Source organism: Anser brachyrhynchus (genome assembly GCF_964034855.1).
Source record: "Anser brachyrhynchus genome assembly, chromosome: 1".
NCBI classification, from domain to species: domain Eukaryota; kingdom Metazoa; phylum Chordata; class Aves; order Anseriformes; family Anatidae; genus Anser; species Anser brachyrhynchus.
In genome coordinates, this window is record NC_137694.1 from 73,295,923 (window position 1) to 73,312,142 (window position 16,220).

At 36.8% G+C, this 16,220-nt stretch overlaps 1 protein-coding gene across 3 annotated transcripts; it reads right to left on the reverse strand.

Annotated features, from left to right (window-relative positions):
* Nucleotides 1-1,216: 1,216 nt before the first annotated feature.
* On the reverse strand, nucleotides 1,217-12,364 carry FAM118A (family with sequence similarity 118 member A). 3 transcript variants are annotated; one of them, XM_080556085.1, is made up of 9 exons: nucleotides 11,896-12,363; nucleotides 9,751-9,806; nucleotides 8,157-8,409; nucleotides 6,649-6,870; nucleotides 5,974-6,102; nucleotides 4,925-5,210; nucleotides 3,951-4,011; nucleotides 3,059-3,091; nucleotides 1,217-1,441 (listed from the first exon to the last, which is right to left on the reverse strand). In XM_080556085.1, exons 2-8 carry the CDS (start codon nucleotides 9,795-9,797, stop codon nucleotides 3,085-3,087), a joined length of 1,005 nt encoding a protein of 334 aa, XP_080412211.1. In that variant the 5' UTR covers nucleotides 9,798-9,806; nucleotides 11,896-12,363; the 3' UTR covers nucleotides 1,217-1,441; nucleotides 3,059-3,084. The 3 variants fall into 3 exon arrangements, with proteins under 3 accessions (XP_080412211.1, XP_080412212.1, XP_080412210.1); XM_080556086.1 differs by lacking the exon at nucleotides 3,951-4,011 and having other exon boundaries at nucleotides 11,896-12,352; XM_080556084.1 differs by lacking the exons at nucleotides 3,059-3,091; nucleotides 3,951-4,011 and having other exon boundaries at nucleotides 11,896-12,364.
* Nucleotides 12,365-16,220: the final 3,856 nt, after the last annotated feature.

Below are 16,220 nucleotides of genomic sequence, written 5' to 3' on the forward strand. Positions count from 1 at the left end.
GTGCACTCAATCCCTTTGTCCAGATCATTGATAAAGATACTGAAGAGAACTTACCCCATTACTGAGCGCTGGGGGACACTGCTGGTGACTGGCCTCCAGCTGGATTTAACTCCATTTACCACAAACGGTGTGGACCCAGCCCTATCACTTTCACTTCCCCATACAACCTCATTTGTGCTATGTGCTCTCACAAGGCATTACCGATCAGCTCCACAAGGAACCTCAGAGAAACCTGCTTGAAGCAACCTCCAGGACCCCCAGATACAGGTGGGCTTGTATCAGCACAAGAATGACCCTGAATATGCTCTCCTGCAGACACTGAGGTGAGAGGCAGCTGACTAGAAAATTCCAGAAGATCAGCAGTGTTAACAACTGAAGCAGTAATTCTGTCAGTCTAGTGCTGGAACAATTTAGTGCAAGGTGAAGTGACCTTGAAGTACCTCAGGAAAGAAATGAATGTACTGCCTAACTTTAGTCATTTGAGTAGTTTAACTGACAAAGTTACACACTAGAAAATGTCAGATACATAATTAGATACTACCCTGTTTTATTTCCACTGCATTAAGACTGTCCATTATCTGCTGAGATAACTGGCAGCATACTCTACTGTTTAAACAACCACTAGAGTATTTCCGTGGAAATATACTGCAAAAGGGTCAGTAAGCCCCCACGCATGCCACTGTATTTTTCTTGCTTTATTTCCCTCCCTGTAAACTCATGCCTTAGTAGACTGACAAATGAAAAGGAATGCTTGTGCTAAAAGCGTAAAATAGGAAAGTTACTGTGATGTAGGTTCCATAAATGCAAACATTTCCTGCTCAAAGCAGCTTAGAGGTCTGAATCTTGCAAACTTGTACTGACAGACCCCCCCGAAGAGATCAACCTCCTGCAGCCTAATTGCAGATCAGCTGATAAAAAGAATTTTAAGAAATCCTTCATTTTAAAGGCAACTAACAGGTAGTTTCATGGTATGCCAACAGTTAGTAACAAATATGAACAGCACCTCCATTGTGGTTCAGATCACCATACTCAGGCCAAAATGTTAAGAACTTGGTCCATCTGACTTCAAGAACAGGCAGGTAAAACTTGTATCTATGTGCTTCTAAATGACCTTACAGATACAGTTTCAGCAGTACAGAAGTGCCTGCAGAGCGACTAATATTACTCTCAAAATTTCATACGCATCACACATTTACATCCCTAGAAAAGAAAATGTTAAGATAGATACACAATTTTTATTCCACTTGAAACCATGGAAATACTTAGCTCAAAACCTTCAATGCAGAAATAAGACATCTGCTGTTAAAAACCTTTGGGTTTTGTGTTTTTCTCCCTTCTCATTCAATAGTGGGTATACCATTATCTGATTGCTTGATTCTCTTGGGAGAGTCAGTACCATTTTCTCCTAATTTCTTTTTAGCACTGTCCACACATGAAGTTCCTGTGGAAAGAGAGGGAAAGAAAAACAGTAAAAAGTATTTTAATCGTGCTACATACATGTTTTGTATATGTGCATAAATATATATGTTGTGGTTTTTTTTTTTTTACAAGCACTAAATATTAAAACACAATACTGATCCACTAAGGGTCTTGTATTTGGATTCTAACACCTAGTAAACATCTGCAGCAATTCAGTGACCCTGAGGCTTCTCCCAACACTGAGCTGTGGTACTAAGATATAAAACAGTAACTAGCTAACTATACAGCTGCCTTTTGAAGAAAATGAGTTTTCTGGTTTTGTGTGATAATGCCTATGGAGTTCACAGGCAAGAAGCTTCTGTAAAAAGTCTGGATCTCTTATTCAAAAAAAGTCTTTGATATGAGCTACTGCTGAAGCAGAAACAGGAAAGGTGAACAGTAAAAATGAATGGAAGGGAAAGGCCCTCAAAATTATGACATCTATCACCTAAAACTAGTTTTGAATTTTTACTTTGCAGAGCTGTATTAGGAAATTTTAACTTGGTATATATTCCAAAATGCAAGTGTAACAGGTGCTAAATTTACTTGTAAGGAAGGTGGTAACTAAAAGCTCCTTAGTAACTTATTAAGTTGAACTGCATTAAGTTGATCTGGTTTCTTCTCCATTGGTGCCTGGTTGTGCTTTCCTGAAAAGGGGGATTTATGATTTCATCTCAAAGACAGATATGCTTAAAATCAAATTCCAAAATTAATCTGTTATTACACCTGCCCATAAGTATCTTGGACCTTGCATACTTTTTGATTGTGGAAGAGTGGGGTTTTTAATCTCCTGCAATGCAGAAGACCCTTAACATACAATAAAGAAGTGATACTTCTATACAATTCTGATCCATTGTAATCCTGACATTTGCTGCAGCAGCACAAAGATCTTAGAAGTGCTATGTTTTTAAGTTGAAGTGTTGCTTCAAAGGGATACCTTGCTATTTTATACAAAAAAAGTGTATTATTGCTCTGCTTCAGAAGGATCACAGAATCACAGAATTGTAGGGGTTGGAAGGGACCTCAAGAGATCATCAAGTCCTTACCCCCTGCCAAAGCAGGTTCCTTAGAGCAGGCTGCCCAGGTAGGCATCCAGATGGGCCTTGAATATCTCCAGAGAAGGAGACTCCACAACCTCCCTGGGCAGCCTGTTCCAGTGCTCCATCACCCTTACCATGAAGTTCTTTCGCATGTTGGTGCAGAACTTCCTGTGATCCATTTTCACAAAGGATCACAAAGATAATTGTACAACACTTCAAAAATTCACCTTTAGTATTACATACCTTACATAAATGTCTTCTTTAAAAAGAGAGAATCTATGTTTGGAAATTTAAGCCAAAAGTCATGGATGTTAATGTCTTAATTTAATCAGCGCTAATATTTTTGATATATGTTTGCTGGAGTTTGTCATTTTACTGACTGATGACACCCAGCAGTTACATGCTACTATATGGAAAGAAGAGAAAGAATCTGTTAAGTAGACTTTTACAGTTAAATCAGAGAATTGCACAATTGTCATTTGATTACTTTGTAAGTTACAGACTTATTTTTGTATCTCTGGTAGATAATGAAACTTTGTGAAAATAAGAACATTGTTTACCCAACAGCGTTGTGCTGTCCACTCAGTCAGCATCTAGAGAAGGGTGAGAGACAGCAACAGCACAAGTTAGCATCCAGTTATTGCACCTTTAAGGTAAGGCCCCAAAATACCAAAGTTATATTTCTTTCATATAGCCTGACAGGCTTCTTGTGCTATTTTTAAAAATAGATTTTGCATATGAGCACCAGTTTTAAAACAAAAAAATGGAAGAAGTACTTTTATGGGCAGTAAGAAATCACTGAAAGTTCATGAGTAGGGGTAAGAAAAGAGTTCCCTGCAGGGTAAGCCCAGAAACAATAACAAAATAATATAATGTCAATGTCTGTTATAAAGCAAATGTGAAAATAATAAAACCTGGCAGTTGGGTACCACAGAGAGCAGTTACCCACATCTGAAATCAGTTTTCTTTGGGATCCTGACTTGTAAATAAGAACAACAAGATTTAGAAGTCAGAGGTCCCTCTTCTTAAAGTAGTATGCCAATCAGTAATCCCACTGAATGAAAAGGGCAGCATTATGGTCTGATCTTGCAGTCATTTCCAACAAGAATCACCCTTTTTATTTCATATTTAAAGTTCAGTTAAATATATTTCCCACCCTGTGCAATATATTGGATAGTCTGGATTCAACATGCTCTAGATGCTTCTCAGACTATGAAAGTATATTCGTAACAATCAACATTAGTATGGCAAAGACCAAAAAAAACTAGTAGGCTGAGGCTATTTCAGTGTCTGACATTCTACCCCAATGTATTTTCCAGTGTCTGCACTGCAGACAGACCTTCCAAAATCTAGATGCTATATTTTCTAGCTTTCATGGTCAGAAAAATCTAAGCCAGTCTAAATGGACTATTAACCCACTTACAGAAACAATTACATAATTTTGGCATTTACCTGTGATCTTCTTTTGTAGAGAGCAAGGGCAAGATACCTGCTATGCACCACTTTGCAATAACTGTAGACAAAGCAGTTTCACTGACATGATAAGATTTTTGAAGTGAGAATCTTCCCAAGGTTATTTTCCCCAGCTCTCTGAATGAGCCATAGTAGAACTGTCCTTGTTTGGAAAACGTTAAAGAAATCTCTCTCCTTTCCTTCAAACTGTTCTTTTTCTACTACTTTATACTAAAGGCTTTCTATTGTTATGGCTAAGAGATTTTAAGAGTTGAGAGACCACAGATGCAAGGGGGAAAAAAAAGTGGGTAAAAGGATCTACTTGGTAAAACTTATCTTGTCCATTCACAACTGTTACCTTCTGCCAAGGTATTGAATTATTTCCCATGCTAGCATAAAATGCACTCTACAGAACGTCATTTACTGTCAAAAAGTGGAGTTTTATTCCACAGCTCCTACTTTTCTTTCACAAAAGACTATCCTTACACTCAGGTACTCTAACACAGTCCTAACTGTGTTAAGCTAAATGCTACTGGGTATACTGTTTACATCCTTTTCTGATTTAGTTTCCCACTTTAAGCTTAATCATGAATTTTGGCTCAGTTTATCCCACCAATTATTATATATTTTTTTTAATTCTCTTTTACTATCATGACACATTTTATATAATACTCAATATACCAGAATAGTCCAGACCAATAAATAAATAAACATAAGAGTGAGTATCTTAACCAAATACTACAAAAAGACAAATTCAGAATTAAATTTTAAAGAATCCAAGGAACTTACACAAATAAATGTGGTTACAATTTTGGCATGTGTTTCAGTTCTACAAGTCAATAATAAATGGAGATGTTCCACAGGCCTAGTGCTAGCGACCCACAGTCATCATTTCAGCCCAACTCCTAACTGTTCAGATACAGCATCCTGCTATGTACCTACTCTAAGTTTTCTGAATTAAGAGAATACATTACCTGGACTTCTGTGCTTGCAGATTTGAGCAGTCAGATCTTGTACATACTCTGGGAATTGTTTAAAGCAGTCCCCATAAGATACTACTTTTATCCCATGCAGAAGCATATCTGCCTGGAGCTTAAAAAAGTGGTCTTCATTTTCTTTAAGCACCAGCATATAATGTTCTAAATCCACCTTATTCTTTAAAGTATAAAGAAAGAGAGCTTGGAATATCTGATCACGTAGAGTCTCTCCACAGCCCAGAAACAAAAAAGACTTTGTTTGATACAAATTTTGAAGAACTTCCTGTTCAGAAATATAAAAACAGAAAAGCTACATTTACTTTGACAGTCAAAAGATCAAAGTAAGAGCTTTTAAAATGCATCAGGCATAAAAGGAGAAGCAGAGCATCCATCACTACTGAACTGAATTAAGCATATATTTTAGGATTGCGGCAAACTGACATTTCATAAGCACTGTTTCTACAAAAAAATATATCTTCAAAATTAAAAGTTACCATAGAAAATTAAGTACATGTAAATATTTCCAGTAAGGACATTTTAAACAGAAAGAATAATGATTATAGAATATTAGACTCCTGATAGGTCAATCACTAAGTAAGGAAAATTAATATTCTTTACCAAATGTTTGATTTCTCCAAACATGTAACACAACATTAAGGATCCAAGATCTGGAGCTAGTTATAGCTTATGCCCCTAAAAAATGAACCCAAGCAATCAGATAGTAAAGAATCATTGCAATGGTGTTTAACATTTGCAATGGTGTCTAACATTCTAGGTCTGGTGTTCTTCCTTAAGATAAATTCAAAGAGCTTTAGAACTATGACATACAACTGGGGTTTTTAATTGTGACTTGCAAAGAAGCAGTATACAGGGGCATACATTGCCCTAGGAACATAACTGGCTTTCTGAATAATGTCATTTTTCTGTGTCCCAATTATTTAAGCTAGGGTTTTGTTGGATCATATAGGCTAAGGTAATGTGTATGAAGGGACAAAAACAAAATAGTTTGGAAACACACAGTAAGAATTTTAAAAGATCACACAAACCATGACTTCAGGATCTTGAGTAACATCTTTATATCCTGAAGGATCTAGCACCATTCCACAAGGATCCGTATACAAGCCATGAATATGAAGAACTCCATATTTTATATGACCTCTTGCCCACTGAAGAACCTAAAGAAAATTAAACATTACATCTACTATAGTGAAATACTGCAAAAAATATACAGCTGTCCTAACATATAAAACCACTTAAAGCAGAAGTAATTTCTGCATTTTTCTGCAGCAAGAGTTTAATTACTAAGCTTGTTTTAAATTACAAGGAGGTGATTGCTGATACTGAAGATGATTGCAGCTTTTCAGTCCAAACAAGCATTCAACCAACAAGCAAATTCCAGCAATGCTGACAGAAAATACATGAAAAGCAAATTACCAGCTAGGTGAAATCTTGTGATTGTTACAATTATTTCATGAAAGTTTTACCAGTTTTTAATTTTCCAGGGAATATAGGGAGTGGTTAATAAATGTGCCGCTGAAATGTCATTTGGTGAACTGTTATCAGATTATTCAGAATAAACACACTGAAAATAAATGTCAGTGCATCAGCTGTTAACTTATAAGTATACTTTAACAATTAAGAAGTTTTAGCCTTAACAGACTTTACACAGTAAAACAATCTGTCGATGAAGACTAAGAGCTGCCTTCTCTTTTAAGTCATACCTTATCCTTATCTTTCAAGTCCAAAGACTCCATAGGTTTTCCCTGTTGATGACCAAATATTTCAAGTAAATTGTCATAATTTGTAGTCAGAACCATTGTGCCTCTCTCCATTAGTCTCAGGATTGATTGCAGAACAACAGGGTTCTGAATGTGTTGTTCTAAGTTATCAAACACCTCCATTAAGCAATCCTGGAAGAAGTTGGGCTTTGTATCCCCAGTACGCTGAAGAAAGAAAAAAAAATATGAACACTTCATAAGTATGACATGTGACATTATAAATACCTCTAACAGAAAACCCATATTTACTTAATGCCAAAGCATTTCTTTAAAAGAGAAATAGGTGTAATAACCTAGGAACTCACACAGTATATAAAGCATAAATGTCTGAATGAACAAAAAAAATCAGAAATAATCTCCACTTTATACCACTTAAAGTAATACTGTAGTTTGCTCAAGGAAGCTTGTGAGGTAGGTACAGTAAAACCAAATTGTTTTGTTACAGTTAAATCCTCACTGTAAAAAAAAAAAACATGAAGGTCTGCTGTCCTAAAAGCACAGGTGACATTTGCCCAGAGTACCTGCTGGGACAGACACGACCACATATCAATTCTATAAAATATACAGACTTCTTATTCAATAAGCACAGAACAAATGTCTAAGCCTCAAGCAGTTACTGCCCTACCTACATGGAAACCTCACCTTTCTCAACATACTTTTACTGCTTTGAAGATCAGTTAGTGTACTAAAATTATTATTCCCTAGATTAGAAGTTTGTGATATACTACTAGAGGGTGTGGATTGTTTTGTGGTTTTGTTTATATTTTTGCTTCCTAATTGTAAAAGAATTTCTTAATCATTAAATCTGCTGCAAAGCCTAACAGGCTCCTCCCAAAAGGGAGAGGTTACTATTATACTTCACCTGTAGAGAAGCTTGTAACCCTCACCACCTGCTACAGAACATTGAGCACATCCTACAACTTAGCAGTATTTACATCACTCTGATTGTATGTGTATGTCACTAATTGGCGAAGACTTGGCAAACCTATTAATGCACAATTTGAAAATCTCTGGGGCCTAGAATCAAAGGCTGAGAAACCGGGCATGTATGGACTGACTTCAGTGAAGCGTGAGCTACAGCAGTTCAGTTTGTGTGATCTAAAGCTATCAGTGGGGTCAAAGTCTACCTGTATTTTCACAGTCTCACTACCTTTAGCAAGCAGAGCTCTAAGTTCCTCTTTCAGTGGCAGGCAACATTATGTAGAATATTTAATAGTCAAGACTCTTGCTTGCATTAATTATGATGAAAGCTTACTTGCACTAAAATAGTTTTTTTGTGTGTTTTTTTTTTAAGCCTCTCCACATGTTCAGTGTACTTTATGAGTATGAGCAAAATTTCAATTTTAAACAGTAAAATTTGAGTTTTGGCAAAGAGGCAAAAATTTTAGTTGGTAACAAAGTAAAAATGTATAATAATTCCAGAAGTCAGCATGTGTTATAAACACACTCACTGGTGACATTTTCCTGATGAGATCATGTGCAACCACAAGCAGGTCTCTATCTTTGATCACTTTTTTACGAAATTCAGCAACATCTCCTGGATGCAGCACCTCCAACTGTTCAGCTGCTTCAATTACAGCCTCAATGCAGCTTCTCCAGGAGCACAGCGCTGGGATTCCTGGTGCGACAGCAGCACTTACTCCAGTTCCAATTACAAGAAGAAGGTCCCGAGGCTGCTTTCTTATCAGGCTTTTTAAGAATTTTCTCAAAAGAAGAAAACAAAGAACACAGATCATTTTCTGCAGTTTAGTACATTTTCTACTTCTAACTTGTCTGAAGATTTTCTGTCACTCAAGAAGTCTGTATGAGATATTAACACTTGTGCAAAATACTAAACACCCAGAAGGAAATGAGTCCTCCTTCTCTGTGCAGAAGGATGGCAGCAGTTAACAATCCTCCCCAAAGCTAAAATGGACTTTTCCCCCCATGTTAACATGCATAATAAGAGCCATAAGATGACAGCAACTTTAAATCACTAACACTTTTGAGATCCAGTGGTTGACTACCAATTTTCAGTTCACTGGGCTAGCCAAACACTATTTCAAATGAAATTTTGAAAAAGCAGTCAAAGGACTGCCCGATCATTTATTTAATGCACGAGACAGAAAGTAATTAGAACTATTACAAATGGGAAGGTTCTACTATTTCAAACAAAACTTGGTTTTATCTGGAAAAAAAAAAGCAGTGTATTTATTCCCACTTATTCTCACTTTAGGACACACAAACATAAGAACAGTCATGCTTGTACAGACCAAGGGTTTATCTAGCCCCCTGTTCTGATGCTACTATCCACAGGTTACAGCCAAATGCACTTTTGAGAGTATCCCATATTCATTGAACAAGACAGCACAAGAAACTACCATGAGAGTCTGGCTGTGTTTCAGTAATAATCCTGATGCTTATACAAAATAATTACATTTAAGCCCTTATTCCAAATATGTATTTTGGCACCAAGCCAGTGTAAAAGAACTGATGTTTCCTCACCAATTATTCTTTACACCATTACATTACAAAGATGCGTAAAGACATTTAAATCACACAGAGAAGTCACTGTAGATACACAAGGATTTCAGTAATAAAAAACCTCAACATTCCCTTGACTTTCAAACCTACCTTTACAGTTAATTACTGTTAATCCAGCATCACAGTTCTTCAATACCTCTTATTTCACATTCACCTGAAACTATCTAGCTAAAACTGAAACATTTAACTTGAAATGGCCTCAGGCAAAGAAATTAATAAACCTGTTGATAATGGTAATGCTTGTAGCTAAAGCCTACAAAGAAAGTGTTGTTGATAATCCCCTTGTCTTCCTGCTACATTCAACACAAATTACTTCTACTCAGCAAGCATGTTATTCATGCCCTAAGAACAAATTAAGCAAATATGAAGCACATGGTTAGAGGAAAAACTAGTTTTTGAAGATCACTTCAAGTTGTCAAGTATGATGTTGTTCTCATATCTGACTTTCAATAATGTATTTCCATTATGTTTTCAGATTTTCATTAACAGTTTTTGCAGAATAGCCTCTGCAACACTAGTTACCTGGATTTTTGCTCACTTCTAATTGTTGACCTTTCCAACGAATCCATCTCTGGGCCCTAAGTAAAAGAAAAAGTAAAATAATTCTTAATGCATCTACCTTAGAAAAACAGTAGTCAGCATTTCTGTTTATTTTTATCAAGTTTTTAAAATTAAAAAAAAAATCTCTATATCACGTCCCAGTTAAACAAGACACTGATAGAAAGAAAGCTGACAAAGTACGAGCGTGAACTGCCACAGTTCCATGTTAGCTCAGCCAGTCAGTATTTTGAAGCTAATGGAGGTGGGGCTATTCACACATCGTGAATTTAGACACAGGTGTATTTCAGTTAAAGTTTATCATAACTACAAAAATGTTAATTCATTTCAAGTAAATGAAAGCTTTTCTTAAAAATAAAGAAACGCACACACGGATTCTTGACCATAGAAGACTTACCTGCTAAAAAAAAAAGCAATGATTGAATAATCAAGACTTAATTTGAAATTAAGTTATTATTAATTACCCTACCACACCATATTATAAAGAAGATTTTTTCCCCCCCTCAGAAGGATTTTAAATAGAAACTTCTTTCTGTATCTTCTATATCATCACTTGAACTGGCATCCAGTCAAGATCCTTGTCCCAGAATTGTCAGATAATTGTTCCAAATTTTTTTTTTTTAGCCTAACTTCTATGAAACTTAGGCATCATTTCTGTTTACAAACAACCCTTTAAGTTTCCAAAAATCAAAACAAACAACAGGAATTCATTCACCTTTCTTACAGTTTCAACAGATTATGGAATGCAGAGCAGAAAACTGCACTTTTTAGACAATATAAGCCAAAGAAAGAACAAAATGTAAAGAGGATTATACTTTCAAAATCACTGACACAAATCTTATACCAAAAAGCAGACTACTACTAAATCCCTAATTCTACCTTCTAGTTCATTGAAGCTCTATGATACGCTTCAAAGGCGGAACCAGTTTGAGTTCTTCATTCAAAATGCATGGTTAAAATGAAGAGAAACTCTGCTACCAACTGTAAATCTAGAATTAAGACACTCTGGAGTTATTCTAGGCTTTTACTGTTATCATCAACATTGCAATTGTGTCTCATACTCTAAAGTCCATAAAACCACGAAACATTTGCTCAGGGCTTCACGTTATAAACATGATACATCAAATAGAGAGGAAAAAAAAAAAAGAAAAGAAAAACAGTACCTAAATAATCAGGAATCTGATCTTATTCATTTCACAAGTTAATAGCATTTAGGCAGATAACCCTGCATCTCTCCCCATCCTGATATTCATATTGGACAGATCCTTATTTGTCTCTGTTGTTTCCAACACACGATTAGTGAGCTGCTATAAAACTCCTCCTCCTCGCAAGAAGCTCATTCATCGGGGTAAGGTCCAAGATGTCATCTTTCTATAACAATCTCTAAGTAAAGAAAACTTTCTTTTAGTCTGTCTCTCTCCAACAATCTTCTCAAGCCAATTTAAATCTAAAGCATAAGAATAATGTTGACAAGAGACTTTGGCTACAGTATCAACACTTAGAAATCACCAAGTTCTATTATATTAATTCATTGGTTTGTTTTTATAAGGACATATTTTTGTTTGGCTTTGAAACCCATCTTAGCTTGTGGCCGTGGAGACTGCAGACCCTAATTCCTCAGAAAAGCATCCTGCCAGACCCTCTGCTTCCTAAGGCTACTTGCCAACTCCAAAGCTCACCTGATGAAAGCTAATTTGGAAGCAGGAGGCCTAAGCCTGGAGATCATCTGACACACGGTCATCAGCATTTCTGAGGAAAACACCCAAGGATTCTTTTCAAGTAGAAAAATTTTTTCTTGGGGCAGTATTTTCTCCACACTCCATTTGCAAACAGCATCCTATAAAAGCACTATACTGTCAGCTAAAGAACACTAGCATGCTTAATATGTAGAATAAGCAATCTTGAGCAAAACACTCGAAAATCTGGAGAACAAAATACCTTTTTGTACAGAAAAACTATGACTTCTCAATGCAAAAAACCCTCATGAAGGAAATGGGACTCATTTGCTTAGAAAAGAAACTGTTTCATTGAAGCATTTGGGTGAGGGAAAAAAAACACTTTAACAACTACACAATTAACTTGCCCAAACGAACAAAACGATGTCACCACCTGGTGCTTTAGACTTTAGTAGGTGCTTTTACCCGCCTAAGGCTTCCTGAAGCAGCTCGGGCGTAAGCTACCGGCCACAGTCCCCCCGCGCCGTGTAAGCAACCGCAGCTGAAGGGACGCGGCTCCTCCTCCCGCCGGCTCCCGCCGCCACCGCCCCTCAGCCAGCCCCACGGCCAGAGACGGAGCCAAACGCGGAACTGAGCGCGGAGCGACGGTTTTAACGGCCGGGCAGGGCCGTTAGGAGCCGTTACCGGCACCCTGCCGCCATAATGGCCGTGGCACCGCCCCGCCCGGCGCCGTGCCCTCAAGGCCGGGCTCTGCCGAAGCTTTCCCCGCCGGTCGGGAAACAGCCGCCGCGGCAGCGAGGGGCCGCCCCTGCGCGGTTCCCGCCCTGAGGGAGCAGCGCTCCCATGAAATCAGGCATCCAGATCTGACAGATCTGCATCCCCGCCTTCAGCCAGGGGATGCTGGCAAGGTGTCACACAGCCGCGCGCCTCTCCTCATTCATAAAGTGGGGCTGGGTAATGCTTACACGCCTCTAAAAATCCTTCCAAATCTTCACAGGCAAAAAAGTATGGGTTAGCTGTCGGTATGAAAAAGAAGAATCAATGATCATTTACAGAAGAAAGGGAACTGATTGTTGGTTGCAGAAGAAAGGGAATGGGTAACCATGAAGATTAACAGAGTTAGAACTACAGAAACTTATAGAGGACACCCCTACTAACAATGAAATGTATTAGGGTGATGAGAAAGCAAAACAGAATAATAATAAAAAAAAGCCAGCAAAAAGACACTTTAGAATTACCTTCAGCGGATCTAATCAGCGATAAGCTTGATTCTGTGATGTGCTGGCAGCAGGTGGAGTATGTTATCTGCAGGGATAGCAACACAGGGTGTTATTCAAACACAGCTAGCTTGCCTTATCTAGTCACATTTGAAAGCCAATAGCTAAAGCTCTCCTCCTCTTCAAACTACTTTTTTTTTTTTCATTTAATCTCTCGAAGCCTAAAAACTCAACGTTCCTTCACCATGACTTATTATGGCATTTGATTAACAATATTTACCTCAGTTCCACCATATTTTCTAGCAGCAGTGCCCAGCTTTATTTGCACTGCTGTGGATTTAATTAGGCTGCCTCACAAGAGGACTCAACTATGCAAGAAAACCATGTAGTCAGATGTGTAAAGGCTGCATGTTGCACCTAGGGGTACTTTGAGCACAAACTGTACCCTCAAATTCCAGTTGAACTGTGTTGAAAACATGTCATTTTCCAACTCTAATTTCTTAACAGGACTTTTCAGGGATACTTGTGAAACCAGTTTAAAGAACTTCTGAAGTCTTGAAGTACTTATGAGAAGAGGCTTCCTAAACATAGGATGTAGATAATTTTTTTTCCTATAGGCCTATTGTTTTGGGGTACAGTCAGGATTCAGAGGAGCTGTATGCCTGTATGATAGTATATGAACATTCTCTTTCATCTGTCAAATGTCAGTGTTGTATTGATATTCTGATGTAGATTTAGGAAGAATTTTGGTAAGGATGGCCAGTTTTACAGATGAAACAAACAAAAAAACAACAAAAAACCCCACACTGTTTATACTCCATAGCCTGTGATACTTTTGGCAAGAATATTTGTGTTCACCCCACTGACTTTACTAACTCTTAGTTTGCATAAGAACACTGTGTCCTCATGAAATGTTAATGTAATCTTCCCTAGACATCATTTCTCACTTTGTCATATTTTATGTTACTATATTGCACTGTCCATAGAAAGTCTTAACAAACATTTGGAGAATCATATTCGTAGTGGTAAGAAAGATAGAATATAGGATCAGAGAGAAGAGAAAGGGAGAAGAAAGAATACAGTCTAACCCATAGTCTAACCTAAAAATTTAAGATTGAGTGAGTTAGAGGAGCCCTACAATGCTTCTAGCTATTTTGCCTCTCACCATTCACTACTGCCAGTCGGTGAGAAAGGTATTTTAACATGATGGTATTTAGGTGAAATACTGAAAGTCAATGATCTTGTGTTTAAAAAAAACAAACAGGTGATATTCTGCTCTGAGACCCCAGTGTGAAACCCAGCATCACTGTGCTTGGAATGCTATTTGACACTGCCTTGCAATAAAGTTGGAATGTATTATTAAATAATTTGCTGAATATCTTTGAATATTTTGCTAGCTGTGGATAGGAGTCATATTGCTAAATATTTTCATGAGCTTGAGACTCAAAGTCAGACCCATCCTGTTGATTTACAATACTTAATATTCTTCTTTGTTTCACATTAATGTAAAAAGTAATATGAGGGGAAATATTTGTGAAGAAAAGCCCCTGAAAGTTTTTCCATTTTTCAGTCTGTACCAATTAATCTCAAAAATGTTATTACCTTTTCCTGTAAGTCTTGCCCCTTTTATATTCTTAGACTACAATAACTATTATTTAAAAACAGCAACAGTAATCGCAACAATAATAAATTATGTAAGCTCTAGATTTCACTTGCAAGTGGTTGCAAAAGTCACTAAGGACAAAGAATATCAATACTTTCCAATCAAACACGGTCCACATATATCCATATAAAATAAAATCAAAAGGAGCTTTCGTATAGATTTCCAAACCTACAAAGAGACAACAGTGTATTATTTTTTCATTACATTTTTCATTACATTTCCTTCTCCTTATGGCAGAGACAAGCAAACACTGTTGCAAGAACATTGGCATAAAGTTGGTAGCAAACGTCACAGTTAAAGGAGAATGATAAAGTGTGTTGAAACTTAAACTTTTAAATTGGAAGGATTTTCTTTCAGGAAGCAACAAAGAAAGGTGGGTAGTGTCACTGTAACTGAGAAACTCAGTGACAGGTAGAACACATGTTAAATTTAATAACTACAGAAGCTTACCACTTGATTCAACCTAAGATTTATCTCTCCTATTATAGTAAATTCATATGTTTATCCAAGTGTACCAAACAATATGTTCATTCAATTGCTTATTTTGGGCTTTATTGCTGCTTTTGGAAATACTGCTTAAAGTGATGTAATCAGGATAAGCAATGCAGCTGGTTGGTTTCGGCTAGAGGAGGCAATGGGTCCGGTTATTCAGCTGTAATTTTATGCAATGAGATGTAATGTTGATTTACTTTTGACATCTTGCTGTTTAATAAGTTATGATAAAGTAAATCCTCCCTTACATTATGCCAGATTCTTCTGGTTTAAAAGAAAACAAGTAAAACTCTCAATTAAAATTTATTGAGCTTGCTGAGAAGTATCTTTAAGACACCAACCAACTCATGTCTTAAGTTTCTTCATAACAGGAAGCCCATATGCCTCTGTTGATTGAGATAAAATTCCTTCAATGTGCACAATGGAGTGGCTAGTTACTCCTTGATAGTTGATTAGTCTTTTCTAACTCAGAGCTGGCTGGATCTTACTAGTTTGTCATCTTTGTAAACAGAAGAGTTTGTAAAATGCTTTGAAGAAGAAAGATACTATCAGAAATTCAAAGTATGATTTCAAAAGCCAGTGTCAGTTCACTTAGAGTTTAACTATGATTGAATATAGAAATGAATTTTCTAAGGCAACGTTTAAATAGTTACTTCCAGAATTGTATGTGCATAAGACCTGCAAGATCTAGTGACAAGATCTTTAAAATAACCCAGTACGTAACTGCAAGTGCACATTTGAGTTTGCTTTTGAAATTGCCAAGTGATAAGCATATCCTCAGTGACAGATACTTACAAAGTTTTCCTTTGTTGTCTGCAGACAACTCTTACTTAATAGAGCATAGCTACATGCAAGTTTTGCATTACTTTCCACCTACCTCTCTCACATTGTCAGTTCTTCAGCATACACAATTTGCTAATGCTGTCCCATGCTTTCAGTGACACAGCGAAGAAATGAAAAGCTGCATCTTCCTGGGGAAAAAACTGTTGAGATCTGTGTTGAATAGCAGTATAAGCTTTAATAGTGAAAGATTTTAATAATAGATTTGACTTTACAGTGAATACAGGATAAAATGACACCCCTTTTAGGATCAAACACAACCTGTTAAATTCATTTACCATGGCTTTTTTTTTTTTCCCAATAACAAATTAAAAGAGAAAATCCATTTTCTAGAGTACAGTAACATTAGCATTAGTGAGAGTATAATCATTTCAGTGAAGTCAAATATGGAAAAATACATTAAAAAAAAAAAAAGGTAAATGATGGGGGAAATTAGCTCTGTTAGTTGCAGTCTTTCTGACCTTGAACTATTAGACTGAATATTTGAAAAACATAGACTGAATATTTGAAAACTGAGGAGTATAACTGACTGGAATGTCCTTTTAT

What these genes read in the sequence shown, in the direction of transcription:
- FAM118A (XM_080556084.1), bottom strand. Translation starts at nt 9,797, where the DNA reads ATGGATTCGTTGGAAAGGTCAACAATTAGAAGTGAGCAAAAATCCAG. An exon ending in AGAAGTGAGCAAAAATCCAG is followed by an intron (nt 8,410 to 9,750) that starts GTAACTAGTGTT and finishes TCTTCTTTTGAG; the next exon opens with AAAATTCTTAAAAAGCCTGA. An exon ending in TCATCAGGAAAATGTCACCA is followed by an intron (nt 6,871 to 8,156) that starts GTGAGTGTGTTT and finishes TTCTTTCTTCAG; the next exon opens with CGTACTGGGGATACAAAGCC.